Source organism: Corylus avellana, chromosome 2 (assembly GCF_965113065.1).
Source record: "Corylus avellana chromosome 2, dhCorAvel1.hap1.2, whole genome shotgun sequence".
Classification (NCBI taxonomy): Eukaryota; Viridiplantae; Streptophyta; class Magnoliopsida; order Fagales; family Betulaceae; genus Corylus; species Corylus avellana.
In genome coordinates, this window is record NC_142491.1 from 45,444,047 (window position 1) to 45,469,833 (window position 25,787).

The following is a 25,787-nucleotide window of genomic DNA, read 5'->3' on the forward strand; positions in this document are numbered from 1 at the left end:
CTTTTCATGCCATTGTTTAGGAGCTTTTTTTAATCCATACCGGGGATTACTAGTCCCTTGGGCAGCTCCATATAAATCTCTTCATTGTTTAGAAAAATAACTTTGACATCCATTTGATGTCCAACAAGTTTATAAATATAAGCAATGGCAAATAACATTCTAATACATGCAATTTTAGTAACCGGAAAATAAGTATCAAATAATCAACATATGCATTTACTTGTAGCTTTTAGCTACCAAGTCTACCATATGCTTATCTATTGTATCATCCGGTTTAAGCTTATTCTTAACCACCTATTTATAACCAATTGATTTGGTCTTAGAAGGTAACTCAACGAGTTCCCAAACATGGTTAGACATAATTTATTCCAATTTATTATTTATTGCTTCTAACCAAAAAATGCATCAACTAGAGATTTAATTGTTTCATCATAACATGTCAGATCATCATCAATAATATAAACAATAAAATCATTACCGAGATTCCTTCCGTTCTAGCTCATTTGCTTTTTCTCAATTCTTATACATCATCAACAATTTATTAGAAGCAACAGAAAATTTATGAAATAATTTTTCCTTATTTTTCAAAGGAAACACATGCTCAAGAAAAATAGCATTTTTAGATTCAATAATAGTATTTTAATCTAAAACATCACTTTTGATAATAAGGAATCTATAGCATGAACTATTACATGCAAAACCAATAAAATCACAATCATAGGTTTTTAAAACCAAGTTTCTACATTTTAAGTTTGAGTAACATAACATTTGCCAAACACCCCCACACTTCGAGGTACTCCAAACAATGCTTATAAATGTGACAAACAAAATAATGGCTTCCCCCCACACTTTGGTGAATAGCCCAAAGTTTGGAATAAACCAAATAGTCACAATAAAATAGATTTTCATTAATAGCACACAAATGCTTTAAGAAATGACTTCCATGAGCTCATTTTTCTCTAAGTGTGATATGTCATTTACTCTTATTTCTTTTTCTATCAATTGACAGTTTTTTAAAGCTATTTAAAAAAAATAGTAATCACCACTTGTGATTTTTAGACATGAGTCTTATAAATAGAAGTTGCATATTACAAGCTCTATCAAGATATTAAAAGAAAATCTTTTTAACTAAAGCTCCAATAAATATGCAAAGTATCAAGCCCAACCAAATAATAATCAACTATTATTGGCTCATTGTCATAAATATGTTATTGGTATCATTCTTATGACATGATAAATTTCTCAAATACCAAATGAACCTTAATAAGAACATCAATAATCACATATATTTTATTTTGAATCATCATATCAGAGAAATTTGAAAGCTAAATAATATATATGAGGAATTACCAAATAACTTATAGTGTTTATGCTAATATAGCATGTCATAGCTAACATAAATGCTAGATACTATTTCTTTTTTGAAATAGATGAATCAATAGAAGCCACCGCTTATCATATACAAATTCATGTAATTATAAAATTTTGCACCAGTTTTAATTCAATCAAGGAGGACCATCATAACTTCAAATTTTTTTTTTTTATTTAATAAATGAAATTGTATATTATATCTTGAAAAAAATAAATCAAGATCTATGAATCATAATTTAAGAACTCACAGCGGAGCCAACTATTTTACCAATATCCTCCAAAATAGATTGTCGCCACTACATACCAATTAGGTGTCGTGAGAACCGATCAACTCAATACGCGCACCATATCTCATTTTCCTATCATATGCTTTCCTGCAAGAATCTTTAGCAATGTAGTATTCTCTGCACACAATTAGCAACGTCTATGTATTTTCTCCATCACAAAAATGAATAATCACTCACAGTTATTATTATTAATTTACATTGATGTTTTCTAGCCAAGCTTAGCACAACATAACAAAAAATGCTAAGTTCTAAAAAATCCATAAAAGGCTTAACTCTTTTTATTGTAAGAATAGTAACCCAACAACAAAAGATTATTTGAGAATCAATGAATTGAGTTCAAATAATTGAAAACTCTTACAATCAAAATATTTTCATTTTCAACAACTACACAAGAAATTAAATTCTTTTTTTCTTTTTTGATAAATGAATACAAAATCTTTCCACTCAAATATTTGATTTCATCTTTCTCATATACGAATTGCATACTACAAACTCTTATAGTATTTGCCTTCTTATAAGTTTAAATACTATTATTATGATACTAATCAAAATATTTGTGCAACCATCATGATCAACCTTTAAGATTGTTGGAAATAATTTTGGATGGTGCACAAATTCTCATTGATATAAAATAATTACAATATGAATATTAACAATAAAATAAATAAAATACAATAGATGAAAATAGAGTATGGAAAGATCTCACAATGCTATAGAATCACGCAAGAGCGTTGTCCTTAAAGGTTGATTCGTGCCTCCCGGAGTGAATAACTCGGTGCGATCGGATCATTTGACACGCAACCTCCCAGGATTAGACTATAGCGTCTACCTTCGTTAAGGACGCACTTCCAATAACGAAGAGTAATAGAACAACCCAAATCTTTTCTTGTAGAACAACAAATACATAATTGAAAACATAGAAATAATATATATATATATATCTCAAATGCTCTTTTGTGTATGTTATATTGACAAGAAGGTTGGCTTAATATATAGAAATGAAGCTCACGTTTTCCTTCTTAAAGAGAATCTTTTAATATCCAAAGCCTTGAATGACTTCATGACCAAACGGTAAAAAATGCTTGGAAACCATAAAAAAAATCATTAGACCTTGTTAATGTCAAAGGTCAAAACTGTTGAACAATTAAAACCATGGAATTGTTAATGGCCAACGGCTAGAAACAATAAAAGTGAAAATCAATAGAAACAATAAAAGTGAAAATCAACGTATGGAGAAACTCAATGCCCTTAATGACCAAACGGTCACAAAAAATTATTTCTCAAAGAAGCCACTAGCAAATATCAAACAAAGAATAAAAGAGCTTATGGAAAAAGAAAACAAGAAAACAATTTGTTTGTAACACACATATATTACAACAACTTTTACATCAAAGTAATTAAACAAGTTTCACCTTCCCTTGGATGAAAAGCCCATGACTCTTCTAGCTTTGATTAGGTTAAACTAACTTTTGCTGGATACTAAGAATTATAGCATCCCTGTAGGATGAGTATCTATCCTAGTTTAATTTGGAGTCAAACTCTACCATTAATGACAAAATGATTACTTTCAAGCATTCAACTAACTTTAAATTAGTTCGAATCCGCTTGTGGTAGTAGATGCGTGAACCAGATGCTACTTTGAAGGGGCTTTACTGGCTCACATCTTTGTGGGATTGTGGTGACGGGCTCGCCTTCCCAAGCAGTAGCTATGGCTCAAACCGAACATTCCACAGCGGGTGGGAACTCCGATGGTAACGTCCAAGGGGGGAAACTACCCTGGTCGCCCATTCCCACCTTTTAAATTGAAAAAAAAAAAAAAAAAAAAAAACTAACTTTACCAAGTTAATTAGAATATTACAACAGTATGCAGTAACATGCTTGCTGCTAGAGCAACTTTCTCAATGATTTACTTTCTTTAATTAGGACAGTTTTCTCTAAATTGAGTTAAAATTTTATTTTTTTAATTCAGTCTATTAATATAAGAATCATATACATTTTAAATACGTACACAATTGAATTTGACGAAATTTCTCAAACCCAATTTAAAGTTTTTTTCTTTATAAGAAACCATTTATGCCCTACGCCCGAGAATGGTTTTGACCTATGCTATTATTATATATAGTGGGATTCAGATTCTCATTAATTTGCTGTCTGAATTGCTCACAATCTGAATAATAAATGGTAGAATTCACATGTCCTAATAAGTGAGCAGTTGTAGAATCCTCTCAATTTCATTTGAACTGGAAAATATCCAGTTAGTTATAGTGAATGAGTATTTTTGTCCTCTCAAAAAGTGAAAAGACAAAAATGTCCATCAACTATAACTAACTATATATTATCCAGTTCATTCGAATTGGAAAGGATCCTATTTCGTTTGAGACTTGTTCGGACAAGTGGACATTATAAAAACTCTCTTAGATGGAATTATTAACAATCTGAAAAAAAAAAAAAAAAAAAAAAAAAAAAAAACTGAGTCTCTCGATCTCCATTAATATTGTCAAGCTAGAGGCATGGCAGTTAATGTGGAAACGTGCTCGAATAAATGTTATTAATATCCTTAAGGAATCTAGTACCTTAAAAAACAATAAAGTAAGTAAAGAAAGACTAGGGACCTTTCAACACACATACATGGATTTGTTATTTGATTGAGTCAATTGTTAATATCTCAATGGAAATGAATAAACAAACAGAGGGACCTTCGAATATCCATGATAGGTAGCAGAAGATTCTATTATCCTCCCCTCAATAGGTCCAGTGGATTAGATTTCCCTGTTCTTTTTTATATTGAAGAAAATTACGCACATCCCTCTCAGCCATAGACTCATAGTGGGAGAAAGTGAGTGAAGAAATACAAAAGAAAAACTGCATAAAAAATGAGGCTTAATTAGCTAGCGGTAACTCATGTTTGTGTGTCGGGTTATGTTGAAATATTGTTATAGGAATATATAGATCAATCATAATTCGATTCATTTAATTAAATAAGTCAAACTTCTCAATCATAACAGGTTAATTTCATCTTAAATTACAGATTGTATAAAAAATTGTCAGCGATAAATATCGTATGTCAAGTTTAAGTTATGTTGACATCGATGCATGGATATAGGAATATATAAGTTATCTCTAATTTAATTAAATGGGTGAATTAAACCTATAAATCTTTTATAATGTTTTTAACTATCCAAATTTACCAGTTCTTCTCTTTTTTCTCATGAAAAAATTGGAATCAAATCCACATAGTTGAAATTTGAAAAAACTTATAATAATAAAATTTTAAAAAATAAATAAAAAGTGCTGTATTTTACCGAGCGCATAAAGACCAACATTAATTGCTCGTGATGCCTGAGCGTATAAGACAACATTGTAAGTCACAATGTTATCCTAAAATCAATCCTATTAATTGTTTATTCTACATGCTTTCTAGGGTTTATACAAAATTAAAATATCCACCAATTAAGATAACCTTGCTTGTAATTAGGACTAATAAATATATATGCAACAGCAAGCTGGTACTGCAGCAGCATTTTCATAAAAGTAACTAATCCTATGGTCGATCTATTTATGTCTTTTTCTTTTTTCTTTTTTCTTTTTTCAATATGTAGACTTCTCTTTTCCTTAATCTTTCAAGTAATTAATTAATTAATGGGTATGGTTTAACAGTCTGAAATAATACAAGACATGATGATAATGTTAACGTACTATGGTTATTTTGGCTGAATGATTCAATGCTCCACTAGCCGACACGTGCATGCTTCCACCATTGGTGGTGAGGCTTGCAAATCGTACTAATCACATGCGAGAACTGTACAGGTTTCCTAAACAATGAAAGGGACTGCTAGTGGGATTCGTATAGCTTCATTATGATAATGTTTTATATATATGATTATTTATTAATTAATTAATTTCCTTGTTTATCCTTAGTCATTTTTTGCAGCAATTATGAGACTCAAAACTCATATTTATAGGCAGAAGCTCCGAGCCTTCTTGGCACCAATATCTCATTGAAGTTTGCTGCACAAGGAAGCTAGCTCTAAGAAGCCATATTTGGAGAAGTAGACATGGTGTGATATTGGTTCGGCTCGTCTCGATCAAATTGCAAAGATATGAGATGATCTGATGAGCTAGCCGAACCAATATCACTCTTGTATGCTAGCTTCAATTCTCTGCATTGCTCTTCGTTTTAACCTGCAGGCGTATATATGCTTGATGATCATGGTACCCTCTAGAGTCAACTATACCCTCTTTTATTAATTTTCATTCATTTTGTCCTTTCTGTTGGATGATTCTCATGATCAGTTTATAATTTTCTCATCCTTAATTATCTTTGTCGTTGTTTAAACTATAAACATGTCTGATTTTATTTTAATTTCTTCCTAAAAACATACGCTGCATGAAGCCAAATTCAAATTTCATCTTTCCTAAAAGTACGCAGGTTATGCATAATGCTTAATTCCATTGTTCAATATTGCATATATATGCTGCAATTATGTTGTTATTGTCATAGTCATCTTCTTGTATATTAATAATCAGCATCTGTTCATCATCTTAGAAAAAAGAAGAGAAAAGAAAATTAAAAACCTCACCTACATCACTTAATTTGTTGCCAGTACTCCTCTGTCCTGATGTCATATATATTACGTAAATTCACCTAGGATTGCTGGCAATGCATCCAAGCTAAAGTTTCTTTCAATCAGTTTGTTTATAAAGACTTGTTTTGACTACTTATATTTGCATTCTAATCCTAATTGAAGCTTTCAAGGATATATATATATAGTATAGTAAACCTGCCATATATGTTTTCTGCACAATTGGGCATTCTCCCAGCTTCCATATGATTGAAGAACAATCTTGAAATAAAAGGGTACGTGATCATAAAAGTCATACATGACCAGACTATCTCTGTGGAATTGAAGATCAAACTGATCATCACAAACATAAGTAGTTAACTCCCTCATTTCAAGTTAATTTCTCTTGGCCAAAAAGGTGTACATGCAGAAAATCCCATTTGCTCTCTCCTTCCATCCCTTTAGTCACCAATATGGTAGATGCAAGCTAAGACCATTTTTTTTTTTTTTTTTTGTAATTGTTATTTGCTGATCAGAAAAAGAAAAGAAGAAAAAAGAAGCAATACTGTAATGGATTAAGTTTAACGTTATGCATGCTTTCAAGAAACATAAAATACCATTAAATCGATCTACATCTAGATTTGATGAATATAATTGATTGAAGCCAAAGGGGGTTAAATTCTATGTACCAAATAAAAGAGTTGAATTCTAATAATGCAGTTGAAACGGTATAGGTCCACACCAATAAAAAATAAAACATGTACGAGGAGGGATAGAAAACCTGCTGATTTTACTCATAATATAATAACTAAGCCTGTGTTTGCTTTGGGACATGCACAGCGCAATGAATTTTATACAATTTTAGTCACAGTTATACAGTTTGCCCCTGGCAACACACTTGCAGATCCAACTTTCATTTGTTCCAGGATTCAGATTTTATTTCTACCCTTTAATTTGTTTCAACCAAAACTATTAAATTATGTGGAAGTGGAAGGATAAATAATTGGAATTTGTCTTCATCACAAGAAGTTTCTTGCAAAGTCAGCGATGTTGGTGACACCCTTTTATCTCAAATTTCCCTTCCATGTAAAGCCAGCAGGTATATTATTGATCATACTGAAATTTATAAGGGAATTAATATATATATATACTCTTCATATCATATTAAGATACTTCAATTGTTACATGGTATTCGTTTATTATCTTCTCCCATTCATGCGGCATATAAATTTTTCAAAAAGGAACTATTTCTTCCTCTTCGAAAATAAAATTTTCCTTCACCTCTATAAATTCTTTATCGTCAACATATGTATCATAAGTTGATGGAGAATTCCAATCTACAAAACTTCCACGAAACTTTGAGAAGAATCTCAATGTTTATATATATATATATATATATACTAACATGATAACATCGATCAATAGTGAATCTAAGCAAGAAAGAAGCTAGGTTCACCTTTTTTCTCAGCATAAGGTCAAAGTCCTTGATATTAACTAATAATTTGTGTGGTCGTTAGAGGCAGCAAGGATTTTGAAGATCCACCGGCCATCTCTACCAATCTTCCTAGGGCTTCGAAGGTTGGTGGAGAGGAGATCTTCCAAATCCTTGCTGTCACACAAATTATTATTATTATTATTATATGTGAACTTTTCAAATTGAATGAAATCTAGAACTATTACAAAGAACATGTCTTTTGTCATTGTAAACTGTAGACAATTTGGATCTAGTACTTCTGACATTTCCTGTTTCTCTAGTATAAAATATATGTTTTCAAGGCTCAGAAAACGTCCTTGAAATGAAGAGGAAGTTCACTGGAAGTTTTCTGAGCCTTGAAAACATATATTTTATACAAAGAACATGTCTTTTGTCATTGTACACTGTAGACAATTTGGATCTAGTACTTCTGACATTTCCTGTTTCTCAGAAACGTCCTTGAACATGTCTCAAATATGTTTTCTTCGGAGAAGCGGTGAGAGACGGCTTCTAGTTTTCCTTCTAATTTCAACATTTATTAAGTCAAAATGAGTGATCCAGGGAAAAAACAAAAATATTACTCAAAAAGTTTGATAAAAAATTTATTTGGTAACATGCTCGGACCAAAATGTCCTTTTTTTTTTTCTTTTTTTTTTCAGCTTTTATCATATTCTTGTCTGAACGAGTAAGACATTATGATGAGAATTGTTCATATATATATATATATATATATATATATATATATATATATAAAAGTAGGCTTTGCCCGAACAAGATTGAGAGAGATGGCCAAATTGATCTTATTTCAATGTTTTAGTAGGTTTGAGAGTTTGATTATTGTAAATACTTGTTATGGGCAATTGTAGCCGCAGTTTTTTTTTTTTTTTTTTTCATTATTCATTGGTTTTCAGAAAAGAAACACTTTCGTACTTTTTTTTTTAAAAAAATTTTATTCTTAGTTTTGAAAGAATAATGAATTGTGTGTTGATTTGTTTAACGGTCCACTACATCACGCTACACCAAAGTTGCAGCGCTTATTATGAATGTTTGTATGAGCCAAAAGAAGAAAAAGGCCCAAAACTCGAAAGCTGAGGCTTAAATATTGGATTAAGCATAATAGTTGAGACCCGTAGCCGTATACACCTTATATTTTTGATTGATCACTATGTTTATATTTTGATTTATTTGGCTATATATTGAAGGGATTAAATTGAAGGATCAGTAATTTGTTGGTGGCTCATGGAATGGTGATTGGCTTCGAACTTTCGATTTAGTTGTTTTGTTTTGTGCAGTTGACAGTTGTGTTGACCTTTATGGGCTAATTATTGTTTTTGAGACTACCTGTGTGTAGTCATTACTGTGTTAATTGTTTAATTACCTGTTTAACTGTTTAAGATTTGAAACAATTCTCATCCCTTATGTTCTTTTTCATTTCAATCACAAAAAAAATCTTAAGTCTTTGAAGTATCAATATCCCTTAACAGTTTAAGAGTTATATCATTTTTTTAAGAAACACAAAAATAAGGAATTTGTAGAATTACTTGAAAGTTGAACCAGTCTTCTGGAAAATTGAATTCACAATCCCTATAGTGCCGCCTTGAAAGTTTCAACTAATGTTTCTGTCTGTCTTCTTCCATTCTTGTCTGAATTGTCTCCTAGAATATTATTCCAGTTTTACTTGAGAAGACAGTAATGCTTTGTGGGAGCGTGTGGAAATGGGTCACTGTAAATTTAATTGATGCCCAAATCTTTCAAGGAAAAGTAAACAGTCAACAAATTGGCTCATATATAGTGCGAAAGGTATTCTGATATCAGGACCTTATAATACGTTTTCTGCCCTATAGCTAAGCTAATTGGTGCCCAAATCTTTCAAGGAAAAGTAAACAGTCAACAAATTGGCTCATAGTGCGAAAGGTATTCTGATCTCAGGACCTTATAATACGTTTTTGGCCCTATAGCTAAGCTAATTGGGGCAGTGGACTGGACACCAACAAATTTTTACCCAAAAGTTTTATGGAAGGATGGACCTTGGCAAAAAAATGGCCCAAAAAAAAGCCCAACGGTCATCGCCTACGAACTGTCACCGCCACCAACTTGGCAGACGGCAGTGACGGTGACGGTCGAGATAAAGGAAGTAAAATTACCAACTTTATTGACTCTAACGGAATGGTGGGCAAAAATCCCTCTACCGCTACCGATTTCACTTATACTCACCCCTACAACCTTCCATCTATCTATAAAGAATCAAACCTGAAAATTTCTTTTTGAGGGGATGAGAAATACCATTCGATTATTGAAAGAGAGATATAACTTTCTTATTTTTTGGTAATTCAAAAGATAACCTTTTAGATTTGCCACAGCTTGAATGAAACAAAAAGTTCAATAAGAAAAAAAGGTTATTACCTTTCTAGTACTTAAGATTTCACCTTTTTTTTTAATTTTTTTTTTTTATATAAGTTTCAATTTGTATCATAGATGGTATTTGACTTATGGGTAAATACCAGTTTAATATCTCTGTCACCATTCGGCCAAACAAATTAATGGATTGCTATAAGGGTGGTTTCGGTCACCTATGTGGCCTGTTTGGGGTTGGTCAAACCACTTCTAAAGTCCTTAATGGCCAAAAAGGGACGGCCAAAGCACTCTCAAAAGCCTTGGGGGTAGCCGAGTCACCCCCATAAGTTATAGGAGTGGTTGAACTACAACCAGATTGGTCGAAGAGGGTGGCTGAAACCACCTTTATTGTAGTTCGTTAGTTTTGCTGACATAATAATGATGAAAGTGCTAAACTGGTATTTACTCATAAATTATGTACTATCTGTGATACGAATTGAGACCTAGAAGAAAAAAATAAAATAAAAACGTAAAAGCCTAAAAACCTAAGTATTAAAAAGCAAAAGTATAACGAAATAAAAATAGAAGAGAACGTGCAATTATTAACATGGATACGGCACTGCCATGTTCAAATAAGCCTATTAATGTTTTTAACCGTTAGATTGGCGCCATTTTCACCTTAAGTTCTCAAGACTTGCGGGTCCAAGCACGGTACTCCGTCAGAGTACCGTCCTTTGTGCACTACCTGGTCAGAACTCCACCACGTGGACACTAAGACTAATTATACGCATAGAGATGACGCGGCGGAAAAAAAAAAAGGCTGTGTACATTAATCACCATACTGAGCCGTAGCACAGTTGGTTCAAGACTATTCTATAGCCAGTATTTTCTTTCTTTTTTTTAGTCGATAATCACTGTATTTTCCGAAAACGGTACCGTCACGTCCACTGTAGCCGGCATGTTCAACAAGACCGAGTGGGAGACGGAACTCAAAAGACAAGAAAAGACTTTTAAATTTCCTCACTTTCTTAGAAAAGTAGCATTTTATTCTCATTTTTCTCAGGAGCCAAACGGGTACATTTCCCGCGAAAGTTTTGCTTATTTCCTGGGAAACCTACCGAAACATGGAGACTCGTTGACTCCTGCGTCAGGTCGATCTCTCTCTCTCTACCATTTGCATAATTTGGAATTTGGATTGTTGAATTTTGTTAAGCAATATATGATTTCACTCTGTATTGCTGGGAAGAATGAGGAAAATTAAAACAGAGTGAAATATTAGAATTTATTCTGTATGTTGTTTTGGTTTCTAAACAATGAACACTCAGCTTAGTCAGCGTAATGATGCTTTGGGATATGAGTCTATTTGATTTTTTATTTTCCTGCATTTTCTCAGTAACCAAACGGAATATAAGTATATAACATGAAGAAATATATTGGAATTTAGATAGGGTATTTTTCTAAGCTTCATTTTTCCTTTTTGCTCATCACGCTTATGGTGGTTTGACCACCCTTAATTTTTGTCGTTCTTTTGATTGGCTCCTCTTCGAATAATAATTAAATGATTGAATCAATCATTTCCTCTAAGCTTAAGCTTTTGGGATAAATAGTGATTTAGTGGTTCTAACTTACATGTTTGGTTGCTGATAAAGAAAAGAAATTGAATCTCTAAGATTCTATTTCTTTTTATTTTCTTGGACCTGATAATAATAGAATGTTTACTCAGTTGGCCTGGTTTAGTTTGCTGAGCAAAAAATAGAACAAATAGGACATTACAACACATAGGACATGAAATTTAATTTTTTGTTTTCTTATATTTCCGCAATACTACTCAGCAACCATAGATAGGTAATCTCATCTGCGTATAACGGTTGCTGTAGTTTTATCTGTTTAATCTATATCATCACAAGTCGTAGGTCATTGACAATTAATAGCATCTAATTGATTCTTTCTTTTTATAAGTCGAAATAATATAGGCACTGTAACCGGGTTTAATTGGGTATGTGTCTTGTTTTCCAACTAATTTGGGCAGGCATCTGTATTTCGTGGTTGTTATGTGGTTAATGGAGCTGATTAGCATTGTTTATAAGTTTTTCTCCGAGTAAAGAGATGTCGAAGGACGTGATTATTAGTACCTCAGTGGTTCCATTATCTGAGGTACTCTCCCAGACTGTCCTTCCCATATTTGATACTGTACATGCTGCCAAGGAAGTCGTCATTCAGAAGGAGAATTTCTTGAAATTCTCGACTTATTTGGACAGGATTGCATTTATCTTAAAAGAATTGTCGGAGCTAAACATAGACCACTCCAAGGGCTTAGAAAATGCTCTGGAGGTTCTTAACCGAGAGATTAAAGTTGCTAAGCAGCTAGCACTTGACTGCAGAAACAGAAACAAGGTTTATCTCTTAATCAATTGCAGGAAGATTGTTAAACTTTTAGAGGACAGTACAAAAGATATTAGTCGAGCGGTAAGCCTCATCCCTTTGGCCTCTTTGGACGTTTCGTCAGGTATAAAAAGCCAGGTTAGCAAGCTCACCAAGGATATGCTGGATTCTGAGTATCGGGCAGCTGTAACCGAGGAAGAAATTTTGGCAAAGATTCAGTTAGGGATACAAGAGAGGAATGGTGATCGATCATACGCAAATAACTTGTTACTTCAAATTGCTGAGGCTGTTGGGATATCCACTGAGCAGTCTGAACTGAAGAAAGAATTTGAAGAATTCAAAAGGGAAAGAGAAGATGCCACACTGCACAATGACTTCCCAGAAGCTTTACAAATGGAACAGATCATTGCATTGCTTGAAAAGACTGATGTCACAACACCTCCCGAGGACAGGGAGAAGGAATATTTTGAAAAGAGGAACTCTTTAGGTCGAAAACCATTGGAACCTCTGCATTCATTTTATTGCCCCATCAATATGGATGTTATGGTTGACCCCGTGGAAGCTTCATCTGGTCGGACATTTGAGAGGAGTGCCATAGAGAAGTGGTTTGCTCAAGGGAATGATCTTTGTCCCTCGACCCACATCCCCTTGGACACTTCGGTTCTCCGGCCCAACAAAAGTCTTCGACAATCAATTGAAGAATGGAAGAACAGGAACACCATCATTACCATTGCCTCTATCAAACCCAGACTCCAGTCAAGTGAAGAGCAAGAAATGCTTCAACCCTTATGCAAACTGCGAGATATTTGCATACAAAGAGAGTTACACCGGGAGTGGATGACAATGGAGGGCTACATTCCAGTTCTAATTGGACTTCTCAGTGCCAATAATCGTGAAATAAGAACTCAAGCTCTCTTCATCTTATTTATGCTTGCAAAAGATAGTGAAGACAATAAGGTACCTTCAAACTCCAGTTTCTTTTGTGGTTAATGGGGCTAAACAGATTAATTTATTCCTCATGCTATAGTAATTTATCTGGATATGATATAGACATGCATGGATTTGGTTTGAAATGCTTCAATATGTCGGGTTTAGAGTGCTGCTTTCTGTACATAGCGTTTTTACAATGGAGATGAGCTTATCTCCTTGTTTCTATTAGTTGTGGATGAGAGGGACACTTTTACTGTTTAAATTAATCATCCTCTTCTGGCAGGAAAGAATTGCGAAAGTGGAGAATGCACTTGAATCCATAGTTCACTTACTTGCACGCCAAATTGGTGAAATTAAGTTGGCATTGCAGTTGTTATTGGAACTGTCTAGAAATAATGGCATACGAGATTCTCTTGGAGCAGTTCAGGGCTGCATACTTCTCTTGGTGACCAATTTAGGCAGTGATGATATTCAAGCTTCCAATGATGCCCAAGAGCTTCTGGAGAACTTGTATGTTCTTGATCAGAACGTTATACAGATGGCAAAGGCAAATCATTTTAAACCTTTGTTGCAGCGTCTTTCTTCAGGTATGCTGGGAATTCTGATCAGATCATTAGATGCGTTACTTGTATAGCTTAAAGTTTGACTAGCATTAATTTCTTTGTGAGTTGATGCAATTATTTTCTCAGAAAAAGTTCAAATTCAAAACTAGTTTAATGTTTAACATTGAGTAATAGTCTCGATGATCTTTTTCCTTCCAGTAAAAATACCGACTAAGGATATGCCACATTTCTGAACTTTGAACTCATTATATGTCATCATCTAGAACCATTTTCTTCAATTAACTCTATGAAGTGACTTGGATGAGCAAGGAATACAAATGAAAGAAGATACTCCTAAATCCCACTTTATTTATTTAATTTTTCTTTAAGCCAGTATAAAACTTAATATACATGTAAATCAGATCACAAAAGGTCCATGAGAGATAAGGAGAAAAGACACAAATTAAAATGCAGGCTGAAGAGAGTGAAGGGTGGGAATAGTAGGGCCAAACTTGTTGTTTCCTATTTGTTTTGGCAAGATGTCCTTCCATGTAGGCTTTTTTATTCGGAAGTTGAACATGACAATTTTGGCTGAAAATGTTGACCACCAGTATGTCTATACATACAAAAGTTGTTAGAGAACAGAAAAATAGGAAAGAATTCAAAACATAAAGAATCGAGGCATATTACACACCATTCTCTCATCCATTTATTTTTGCAAATCTAATGGATCCACTATTGGATTTGTAGACTCATGTGGGTCTCACAAAAATTTAGTGGTGGATTCACCCATTCACTATATGGAGATGGGTGAAATATGGGATGGAGAATGATTTTTATCATTTCTCTAAAGAATACATAATATATGGAAAGAATGCAAAACAATATATAGAAAAAATACAAAACAGTTGTCGTTATTGTGGTATGCTAGCTGGACACAGGAATCTTCTGGAGAATGAATAATACTAGGAATCTCGCTGCAATGTTGTTTTTTCCAGACTAAGGTGGTTTGTGGTGAGATTATATTTTTTCCTAAAGAGTTGATATTGTTGTATTTTCCCAATTTTTTGTGACCTCAAGTTGTGGGCATAAACTTGAGTGTTGTATTCTTCATTTTATTATCGTAGATTGATCGGATTTGCCCCATGGTATTTCTTTCTATACTGTAGTGTTTTTCATGTAAATTTTGCGTGTTTTTGTGTTGCTCTCTTGGTGTTTGAGTAATTGCTTGTGTGTGATATTTCTTCTACTTGTTGCTTGAATTATTAGTTTAATTCACACATATTGATTGAGTTATTAGTTTAATTCACACATAGACAGTAGTTTGGCCCGACATTAGAGTCAAGCTTTATGTGGACTTTGAATTTACAATACGCAAATGTCTGTATGAGTTTGAATATCCATCCATACAACCTGTGGTATCTGACTTAACTTGTATATTGTAAGCAGGAAAGTGTATAAAGTTCTTACTACCTAGTTATGATATGTAATGACTACTGCCTTGATGCAGGACCAGAAAATGTTAGAATGATCATGGTTAAAACTTTGTCAGAAATTGAATTGACTGATCACAACAAATTGTCCATATTGAAAGATGGGGCGTTGAGGCCACTTCTTCAATTGCTCTCAAATGGTGATTTAGAGATGAAGAAAGTGGCCGTTAAAGCTCTTCTGCACCTCTCTAATGTACCAGAAAATGGCCTCCAGATGATCAGAGAAGGTGCAGTTGGGCCACTATTTGAACTTCTGTATCGTCACAGTTTATCATCACCAACTTTGCGTGAGCAGGTAGCTGCCACAATCATGCACCTTGCAACATCTACCACTCTCCAAGAAGCTGATAAGGAGCAGGTTTTCTTGTTGGAATCTGAGGAGGATATTTTTAAGCTTTTTTCACTTATATCCTTAACAGGACCAGACATACAAAGAAGCATTCTCCAAAGCTTTCACGCAATGTGCCAATCTCCATCTGGTTTTAACATCAGGTTGAAGTTGAGGCAGGTAAAAATCCTTGTTAAATCCCTAGGATTCTATTGGAAAATGAAAAAACCATCATAACAAAATACAGCTCAAACATGATCACTATTTTTGTTGGACTAAAATTTTATTGTACGTATATTGATGTCTCGTGTCTTCCCATTTGTATAGTGGTCCCTACTAGAATTTAAGGAATTTTTACCCTTAACCCTCCCAGATGGAACATCTCTTATCCTTTTTTATTGACTTTAGAATCTCTAACTGAAGCGATTTATTGGAAGCAATCACTAACTGGAATGTCTATGTAATTCCCAGCTCTCTGCTGTTCAAGTATTGGTTCAATTATGCGAGGCTGATAACCCTATTGTACGGGCAAATGCTGTGAAGCTATTCCTTTGCTTGACAGAAGATGGTGATGAAAGCACCTTTTTGGAGCATGTGGGTCAGAGATGCACTGAGACTTTGCTCAGGATCATCAAAACTTCTAATGATGTAGAAGAGATTGCTGCTGCAATGGGTATTATCTCTAACCTTCCTAAGGAGAGACAACTCAATCAGTGGCTTGTAGACGCAGGGGCAGTTGAAACCATTTTTGGATGTCTCACTGATGGAAGTACATATGCCTTACAGAATAGGCAGGTAACAGAGAATGCTGTTGGAGCTATTTGCCGTTTTACTGTCTCAACAAATCAGGAATGGCAGAAGAGAGTAGCTGACGCTGGCATTATCCCTGTACTTGTTCAGTTTCTGGTATCTGGAACTGCCTTGACAAAACAAAATGCAGCCATTGCACTCAAGCAGTTTTCAGAAAGTTCCTTTGGCTTGAGCATGCCAATAAAGAGGCATGGGATCTTCCAGTGTTGCTCGGCTGCACCTGATACTGGCTGCCCTGCACACTTAGGCATGTGTACAGTTGAGTCTTCTTTTTGCATTTTTGAGGCTAATGCTTTGGAACCTCTGGTAAGGATGCTTGGGGAGTCCGAACTTGGGTCCTGTGAAGCTTCTTTAGATGCACTATTGACTTTGATAGATGGTGAAAGACGGAGCGGCATTAAAGCGCTAGCAGAAGCAAATGCCATTCTTCCAATTATAAAGTTATTGGGTTCACCTTCTGATAGACTGCAGGAGAAAACTCTAATTGCTTTAGAAAGAATTTTTCGGCTGGATGAGTTAAAGCAAAAATATGGAAGTTCAGCACAGATGTCATTGGTGGAAATTGCTCAGAAGAAAAATAGCCATTTGAAATCTCTTGCTGCCAAGGTACTTGTTCAGTTGAATCTACTTGGTCAACAGTCTTCCTATTTTGGGTGATGGCATTGTTCATTTGCAATAGCCCGTGAATGGAGAAGCATATGATGTTCATCAGTCCTCAGTAGAATGCAATCTAAGCTAGGACGATTACAACTAGAAAAATGGCGAAGTATATTCCTGTAATTCTTTTTTACTCAACCATTACAGAAGGCTGCACAAAAGTTACTCACGGAAATTAAATAGATTTAAGGTGTAGAAGCTGCTGAACATGCATATAAGAATAGATTTTTGTGGTTCTGAATCAGATCAATTTTTTGAAAGAGAGGACAAATTCGCCACTCCCCTCCCCCTTTTCTTGTTGTATGTTGACATGTTGTAGTCAGAAAATATGATTGAAGTTTTCTTTTAGGATGTATAAAGAGGTGAGCAAAGCTTTCATTATAAATTCTTTCATAATCATACTAAAATTTCCGGGCAAATTTCTGTTCTCCATTCGCGGCCTATTTATCTGCCTCTCCGAGCAAATGTATTTGGACCATGAATACAGTGTATAATTATTTAAAGAAGCCCAAATAAAAAATATTTCTGTTAGCAATAAAAAATAGAAGTGAACAGGAATTTCTATGCAAAATTGATAAAAAGATATTTAGAGCCTTTAAAATTCCTTAAATAGGCATTGGTGTAAAGGGCTTTTGGCTCTAGCCGTCAAGCGTGACTTTGTCAACGTAATCTTATCTCAACCCAACAACTTGGACTGAAATGAATGTAAGGGAAGGTAGAGATAAGATTTAATAAAGTGGTCTTCCCATGTCGTTTAACGAGGTTCCTTTTGAAAAAGGGTAGAGCGAGAAAAGGTTTCTTCTGCCAATTCATAGAAGCGCGTGCATGTGTAGAAGATTGCTGATGCAAAGGGGTTCTCAAGCCTTCAAATGAGTCTGTGCCTTCTTCATGCTTTGCCCAGGTGAGAGACAATGCTCTGGGTGCAGATTTATTAGATTAGTCTTAATTCAATCGGTTTAATTAAACAAGTCAAACCCTCGATCCTAATCCGCTAAGTTCATATGTTGGATTCGTGTTTCAGATTCGTAACCATCAACCCTGATTAAACAGGTTAGACTACTCAATTTCCATCTACTCAATCGAAGCTAGCATTATATTAGTGCCAGTCCGCTCACTGCTTTATGTGGCGGCTTTGACAAAGCATAATGCAGCCATTTCACTAAAGTAGTTGAAGAAAGTACTAATCGCTTGAGCAAACTAGTGAAGCTGTATTGCGTTTCCATCTGAGAGGAAAAGTAGTTTGATGGATTAAATGATTTTTTGTGAACAGTCTTTTTACTGTTTTATTTGATTGTCTACCACTAGGGGCAATGCAACTAAACTGTTATAATGAATGATAATGGCATCATTATTTTGAAAAGCACAAACAGCATCATCTAAACCCAAAGCAAAAGATTGAGATCCCTTCGTATTTTTTTTAAATATGAGATTCTCATATTCTAAAATTTGAACCCTCTATTTCATCTAATGGTCTAAACAAATACAAAAATTTGTGTGTTACTGAGGTAATTAATTTTAATTTTTAATATGTCAAATCCCACTTGCTTCAGTAACACAAATTTCTGCATTTGTTTAAATCGTTAGATGAAATGGATGGCTAAAATTTTAGAATATAAAAATCTCATATTTTATAAAATATGAGGGGATCTAAATCCCAAAATAAATACCAAAAGAAATATTGAAATCTATTTACAAGCATGAAGTTATGAGAGAGTGGTTCCATACAACCTGAAAAATATAGGAAAAACATACGAGTTTTAAGAGACAACTGGGCAACCTTGAACCATGACTCCTTTTGCAGTTGGGCAAGAAGCTAAGGGGCACCCATCAACATCGTTTCCCCACCAGCTAATTCCGGTGGATCCCATGGAAACAAACAGCAACAACGTCATGAAAGCAGTTCCAGCATCAAGACCACCAGAAAGGACATAATTGTAGCGCTTCCACCATTCTGGCCGGTACCTAAAGAACACAAATCCGGAGAGAAACCCTACGATGATCCAACTAGTGTAGTTTACGGCACTAGCTGGGGGCATCATTGACGTAGCACCCAACAAAACAGGCATGTGAATCATGCGAATCCAATTTTGGTTAGGGAATGCCTTGTGTGCAAGCCAGACTAGGAGAGGGGCAATTGCTCCACCAAGAAAGAACCAATTGACATTCCCGTATTCGCCTAGGTTGCCAAAGATTCTACGGGGTCCGACAAGTCCCCAGATGACGGATGCATCGAAGAAGACACGGTCCATCGGGCAAGTCCAGGGGCTGCCCTTTGGTAGCAGGGAGGTATCACAAAGGTGTGGGATGCTTTCCATCAGCCACCATGCAGTTCCCGTGTATACAATTACCGAAACGATAGTTCCAACCACCTGCAATGTCACGATTTTAGCTTTTGAATATTTTAGTGCTATACTGTGCTCTTATATATGAATTTGAGACAGAAAACAAAACTGACCTGTGCCATGAACATTGACCTTGGTGGAATCTTCATGTAGTGGCCAAGCTTAAAGTCTGCCAGAAAGGTTAGAGCTTGGGTCATGCTGATGTATCCATACACCTTGAAGCACATGTTAGCAACAGGGCGCTCTGGGTACATGTATCCGATAATGTATTCTGTTATAATGTTCAAACCTGGCATCTGATTCACCAGCAAGAGATGCACATGAGTGATACATTTTAGCAGAACTTCCATTTAACAAAGGATTAAATTTTATAATTTGAAATATATTTACCTGGTTTGTGGTGGCAGCAATGATACCAATTGGGAGAGTGTAGAAAACGGCAATGGCACAAGCTAGCAGCACACCCCACCAAGGCAGTTGAAGTGACTCGTTGTAATACTCACAAGCAAACATTATAAGAGCAATGTTCGTCACAAGAATGACAAGAAACCACCACATAGGAACGGATTTGTACACCTTCATAAGTTTGGTATGTATATCTTCTTTTCCATTCCCGCTAAAGGCACTTCTGGTTTGCTTCCATATGTCACTGCAAGTGGGGTGCAAATGAAGTTAAGTTCTAAGAAAGTCTTATAAGAGCTTAAACAGTGCCATGTTACACCACATAGATCAACAATTAAGAACTCATTTAAAGAAGATCGAAGATATGTACTTCAACCACTGGGGGTAAATTTAAAGGAGAGATATCCAGTGCTTACTTTGAACTAAAAAAAGCGGAACTTCTACTGTAACAGGATGAATAAATGTTGAAACAATACAATTAATTCTCATTAGAGGAAACTTGCCACATTCAACTGTTAACTTCGTTACTATCTCCAAAGAGAGAGGAAGAAAATATGCTCAAAAACATATGGCAAAATAATCATAAGAAGTTTAAAAGAAGAAACATGCATATCTACATGCGCACGCATATATAAAAATTCAAATGAAAAAAGAATGTATAGTCTATCAGCAAAAATATGATCATTTTTGTGCATTATCTATATATTTTAATCCCTTGATGAGGAGTGGGAAATTTTCATGGAATGCTTCAAGCAGTTATTACCTTCCACTGAATAGCAGAACATGCATAAGTGTAGCAGTAAGTGTAGCAAATCCAACACCATAAGTCATGGAAAAGAATGTGCTGAGATGTATAGACCCCATCTGTGCATAAGTAGTCCGGTCAAGATGAAATTTGGAGTTGATGATGCTCAAAATGTCGTACTCAGAACCATTTGATGTGAAAAGGCTGTTAGAATATATTGGGAAAGTCTTGGCACCGTAGATGTTGTACCAGTAAGCTAGGGGTGTCATCACATACATTACAAAGATGAATCCAACAGCAGTGTTGGCAGTGGCGAACCATGGACTAGCTAATGGACTCCCAAGGTAAGCGGAAATCGTAGCCCAATCAATCCCAAAGGAACCAATTCCAAGGCCTTGTAAGCCAGAACCCAGTTGTTGGACAAAAACAGACTTAGGAGAGATCCAGCAGACCCAAGAGACAGTTGTTAACATTATGAAAAGATAGCCAGGTAACACATAGTAAGCAAAGCTACTGATCAAGACCAAGAGAAAGAACTGAGTGCGCGTAGTGCCGCCTTTAGGTCTTTTTTCCTTCTCATGTAGAGCCCTGTAATGTTGATATTATATCATTCAGGGTACTGGCAAAGTTTGAGTGTACCTATTTGTTTTATTGAACGAATATTTCAAATGCAAAATTACCTGAACAATGCGACCTGAACCAGATTAGAAGGCCACCACATTTCCCCTGGCTCAACCAGATATTTTCGAAAAAGTCCAGCCCAACCAAACCCTAACACCTACAATTTAAAAAAGAAAAACTACATCATTGGAGACTGCTTGTAAGTAATCCAATGGTAACTATATGTCAGCAAGGACAATACTCATGTAGGAAATCACATGTTGGATACGTTATCCATTGTTAAAGATGTGCAGGATTTGAAGATTCAAAAGTAGCATTTTAATAAGCATATCACAATATATGTAATAAAATTAATGTTAATATTTTATTTTGACCTTGCAATAGTAGTATGAAAAGAGGCATGGACAACAGGACAAAAATAGCATGAACAAAATTATTCTTCCCAAAGGATCCCAAGTTTTTCTTTTTCATCAAATTGACTAGCCCAAAAGATTTCAGAGATTATCTCCCTTATAATTCCAAGACAGTTATGGAGTGACAATCATGAATGCATTATTCTTCCATAAAATCACTCTGCTAACCCACAGACTTATGATTTGGATTTTTTTTTTTTTTTTTGGATTCATTCGAGGTACTTCCACATAACTCTCAATTTTTGAAGTGTTAGTATATATGAATTATAGTACCCCATAAAGCATAAAAAAATTACAATAGTCAAATATTCCAAAATTCAGCATGTATAATAATAATCATCACATAATCAAATAAGCCTTCATCTAACTCTTGAAAAGTCAACAAGAATCCAACCAAAATCAAAAGAAGAAACATGGGAAAAGAACCTGAGTTGTAAGCATAACAATCAAGGCTGGAAGAAAAGTGAGGGCCCTTTTATAATAGAGTTTAACTGCAGACAAAACATGAGCAGCATAAACCGATCCGGCACCCGAATTTGCAAAAATCGTGATTAAAACGTGTTCCTTGATATTAAAGGGCCCCGGATTCATAGTGAACTCAAACCATGTGCCCTGAAAGAAGGGACGCTTTGGCAACACCTTGGCCATAAAGTGCCCAATGGGCACCACAGCAATCTGCGCAGATATTGAACTGACCGATAATGGCTGCCTCCTATACCAAAAGAACTGGTTCACAAAGGAGAGTGTGACACATGCAGTAAGACCCAGAACCCACATCCTGAATGTGAGCACTGGCATGGTCGGATCATCCGTTTTGGGCACTGTCAGATCGACTTGTTTAATAGGACATTCCTCGTTAACCTCCGAGGAATCCACCTTCTCAACTTGATATACTTCACCCATTTCAATAATATTGCAAACCCAATCCTCCTCCTCTCAGATACTCCACCAGTAATACCTGAGTTTTATATATATATATAGAGAGAGAGAGAGAGAGAGAGAGAAAGAGAGAGAGAGAGAGATTCGAAGTAAAGATGTTTAGGAGTTGGAATCCGAGAGGGAGATTCAAAGAAGAGGAGATAGAATCCTAACAAACAGCATTCCAGGATGAGTAATGATACAGGTTACGCGGCGTGCGTGAACAGTAACGCACGCCGCTGACGTGGCACAGGCCACGTCGTAACCTCTGTTTTTTTTTAAAAAAAAAAAAAAAAAAAGAAAAAATCAAAACAAAACACGATCGTCTTCCCCCCACCCCAAAAAAATTTCCCCCCAAACCCATTTTCCCTCCACCCCATTCTCCCTCCACCCAGATTCTCTCTCCACCGGCACCGGCGCCGGCGCCGTGTTTTCCCCAAAACCATTCCCTCCTACCACACATTTCATTTCCCCCCAAAATTTTCCCCAAACCCATTCTCACGCCTTTCTCTCTTTCTCTCTTATCTCTCTTCTCTCTCACGCCTTTCTCTCTTGTCTCTCTTCTCTCCCTCTCTCACGCCTTTCTCTCTTTCTCTCTTGTCTCTCTTCTCTCTAACACGAGTTTCTGTACGTCTTTGCAAAAAAGGAAGGGATTACGAAACAAAGGATGTGGTATGAGGTAATTCTCTCTCACTCTTTCTTTCCTTGTTGTGATTTTCTGTATGGGTTCTTGAAGATATGAGGTTTTGCAGAGATGCTTGGGTTGGGTTATTACAAATTGATGTCTCGTGGTGACTGGTCTTTAGTGCATTTCTTGTTTGGTTGCTGAGAAATTGAAGGAAAAGAAAAGGCTTGTTCAGTGACTTTATCGAAAATCAAAATATTTGTGTAGGTTTTTAAAGTTTCTGCAATTTGAAATTCGTTGTAACGGTCAAAAGTTTGATAGTAAGAACTAATATTCTGTTAAGGATGCTTTGAAAATTTCTTGCCAAATTCAGCATGTGGATTTTCTTTGGTGTTGCAGGAACTATATATAGCTCATCATTTTTCCCCAATCGAGCACCAGCTGGAAGGGTTCTGCTTTTGAACTACATTGGAGGGGCTACAAATCCTTGAATTTTGTCCAAGGTATGACAGTTAGAGATGATTCACTTCTTGGTTTTAGCGGTATTGCGGTGGTATGGATGGTTTATTTAGGTAAAAAAAAACAAACTGATTTTTTTCGTTAACTGTTAGGTGCAATTGTATTCTAGATATATCCATGATACGATCAACATTGTTTACTTGTCATACCATCATACCATGTAAATCTGCAAAAATAATGAACTTTTAATTTGAGAAAAATGCACAATTTCAACATTAGGTGGTAAGATGTAAATGCCATAAGGCCTTGTTGAAGGGCGTATATATGATGGATTACAAAATTCTGACATATATACTATTACTCTTGGTCCGGAGGTGTTTTTGTATTTTGAGCGTTTGGGAGTGAAGGAGCATAAGCATTGGGGTGAATACAAAAATATAGGTCGTAGAAACACACTAGATAAGGCATTGGGGTCAAAAGATGATTCCATCTTTCTCTTACCTTTTTTGTTCCTTTATGTGTGTAGTTTTGACTTGCTGGAAGTATGGATTTGTTTCAGGTTTGTCCAGATGGAAAGACCATAGAAGCGGAAGCTGCCCATGGAACTGTTACACGGCATTATAGGGTTCATCAGAAAGGAGGTGAAACCAGCACAAACAGCATAGCCTCAATCTTTGCTTGGTCACGAGGGCTTGCACACAGGTATGGTTTTGTTGATCTGCGGAGTTGGGCTCAACACTAGGTTCTTGACATATTATGTATATTTTAAACTTCATAATTAGAGGAAACATATTTTGCTTGAGTATCTAACTCTGTTTTGGTTGACAGGGCAAAGCTGAATGAGAATCCTAGACTCTTGGATTTCACTGAGAAACTAGAAGCAGCTTGTATTGGAGCTGTGGAATCTGGAAAGATGACCAAGGATCTTGCATTTATTATCCGTGGACCTAAGTAAGCATGTGTAGAGTTGGTAGACGTTCTATTTAACATTATTACTATTTTCATGTTTGTGATATACTGTCATGCGTGGTACAGCTTTGCTAGGGAACACTATCTGAATACTGAGGACTTCATTGATGCTGTTGCGGCGAACCTTAGAGCAAAACTTTAAGCATGCTTGTAAGTAAACATTTTACTAGTTTCATTCTATGCGCTAGAATGTTGTTTATACTTCAGTTTCTGATTTGTTTCCCCCCCTTCTGTATCTGATGAAAGATAAAAATTGTGAAATAATCTCTTTGGCGAATTACTTTGACCTAAACCATCTTATATTTTCTGCTAGATTGGTAGTGGTTAAAAAAAATGGTATGGGTAGTGCTGAAACATTGGGAGATAGATGCTTGTTTCCTCATCTTGGTGGTTTTTAATGTGCAACACCTTGCATACTTAAAAGAAGCATGAATCGTTTTGTCACAATGTCATTTATTAGTAGGGAGCATCTCCCATTATGATTTATGAATCTTATTATTGCTAAAAGGTGAGCATATGGGGAGGAGTCTATTCTTCCCCATTTTTTTTTTTTTTTTTTTTGTACATGGCTTATAAAATTTGAAATCACCTTTATGCTGTTCTTTCCGTTGGTTTATGAATTTTTCACATTCATTTGGAGCCATGAGAACATGAATAAATAAATGAAGTTTTGGTTTTTTGTTGCAGGAAGTGGATAGGCACCATGAAGAATGGGAAGTCGTTTGGTAACTTGATATAATATGAGGGAGCAATAAAACATTTGTTGGGGGGTTGGATTGGACGTTTTTTTTTTTTTTTTTTTTTTTGTTCTAATTTGGTGCCTTCATGTGGTGGAGTTTTGCGGGGCTAATTCTGATTGCTTTAACAGAGCTCTCAACTCTTGATCATCTTAAATCTCATTTTCATAGCAGACTTGAGACTGCATGCTCGAAATGAATTTGGTTTTATCAAATTGCTTTTTTAACATCCCCAAGTATCTTATTAAATTGAATTAATATCCACCAAGTAATTGGAGTGCATTTGTTACGTGGAATTGTTATTCTATAAGGAAAAAGTAATAACTTTTGTTAGAAATAAAAGAATGTTGAATAAAATAACCATGGTGTTATAGTACATAAATAAA

General features: G+C 35.3%; 3 protein-coding genes and 1 long non-coding RNA gene across 4 annotated transcripts; 3 read left to right on the top strand and 1 right to left on the bottom strand.

Annotated features, from left to right (window-relative positions):
* Window positions 1–10,961: 10,961 nt before the first annotated feature.
* On the top strand, window positions 10,962–17,577 carry LOC132167131 (U-box domain-containing protein 24). Its single transcript, XM_059578032.2, has 5 exons — window positions 10,962–11,179; window positions 12,058–13,367; window positions 13,624–13,927; window positions 15,393–15,883; window positions 16,175–17,577. Exons 2-5 carry the CDS (start codon window positions 12,135–12,137, stop codon window positions 17,168–17,170), a joined length of 3,024 nt encoding a protein of 1,007 aa, XP_059434015.2. The 5' UTR covers window positions 10,962–11,179; window positions 12,058–12,134; the 3' UTR covers window positions 17,171–17,577.
* Window positions 17,578–18,025: 448 nt separating this feature from the next.
* Window positions 18,026–19,058, top strand: LOC132184502 (uncharacterized). Its single transcript, XR_009440566.2, has 3 exons — window positions 18,026–18,071; window positions 18,192–18,220; window positions 18,972–19,058. It is a non-coding gene; the product is annotated as an uncharacterized LOC132184502 (long non-coding RNA).
* OPT6 (oligopeptide transporter 1) lies at window positions 18,839–22,790 on the bottom strand. Its single transcript, XM_059598146.2, has 6 exons — window positions 22,120–22,790; window positions 21,340–21,437; window positions 20,678–21,247; window positions 19,903–20,161; window positions 19,626–19,808; window positions 18,839–19,539 (listed from the first exon to the last, which is right to left on the bottom strand). The coding sequence occupies exons 1-6, from the start codon at window positions 22,594–22,596 to the stop codon at window positions 18,928–18,930; spliced, it is 2,199 nt and encodes a 732-aa protein (XP_059454129.1). The 5' UTR covers window positions 22,597–22,790; the 3' UTR covers window positions 18,839–18,927.
* A 1,039-nt stretch (window positions 22,791–23,829) lies between these two features.
* LOC132185017 (isocitrate dehydrogenase [NADP]-like) lies at window positions 23,830–25,628 on the top strand. Its single transcript, XM_088513946.1, has 4 exons — window positions 23,830–24,397; window positions 24,524–24,646; window positions 24,731–24,814; window positions 25,352–25,628. Exons 1-3 carry the CDS (start codon window positions 24,240–24,242, stop codon window positions 24,804–24,806), a joined length of 357 nt encoding a protein of 118 aa, XP_088370072.1. The 5' UTR covers window positions 23,830–24,239; the 3' UTR covers window positions 24,807–24,814; window positions 25,352–25,628.
* The last annotated feature ends 159 nt before the right edge of the window (window positions 25,629–25,787 follow it).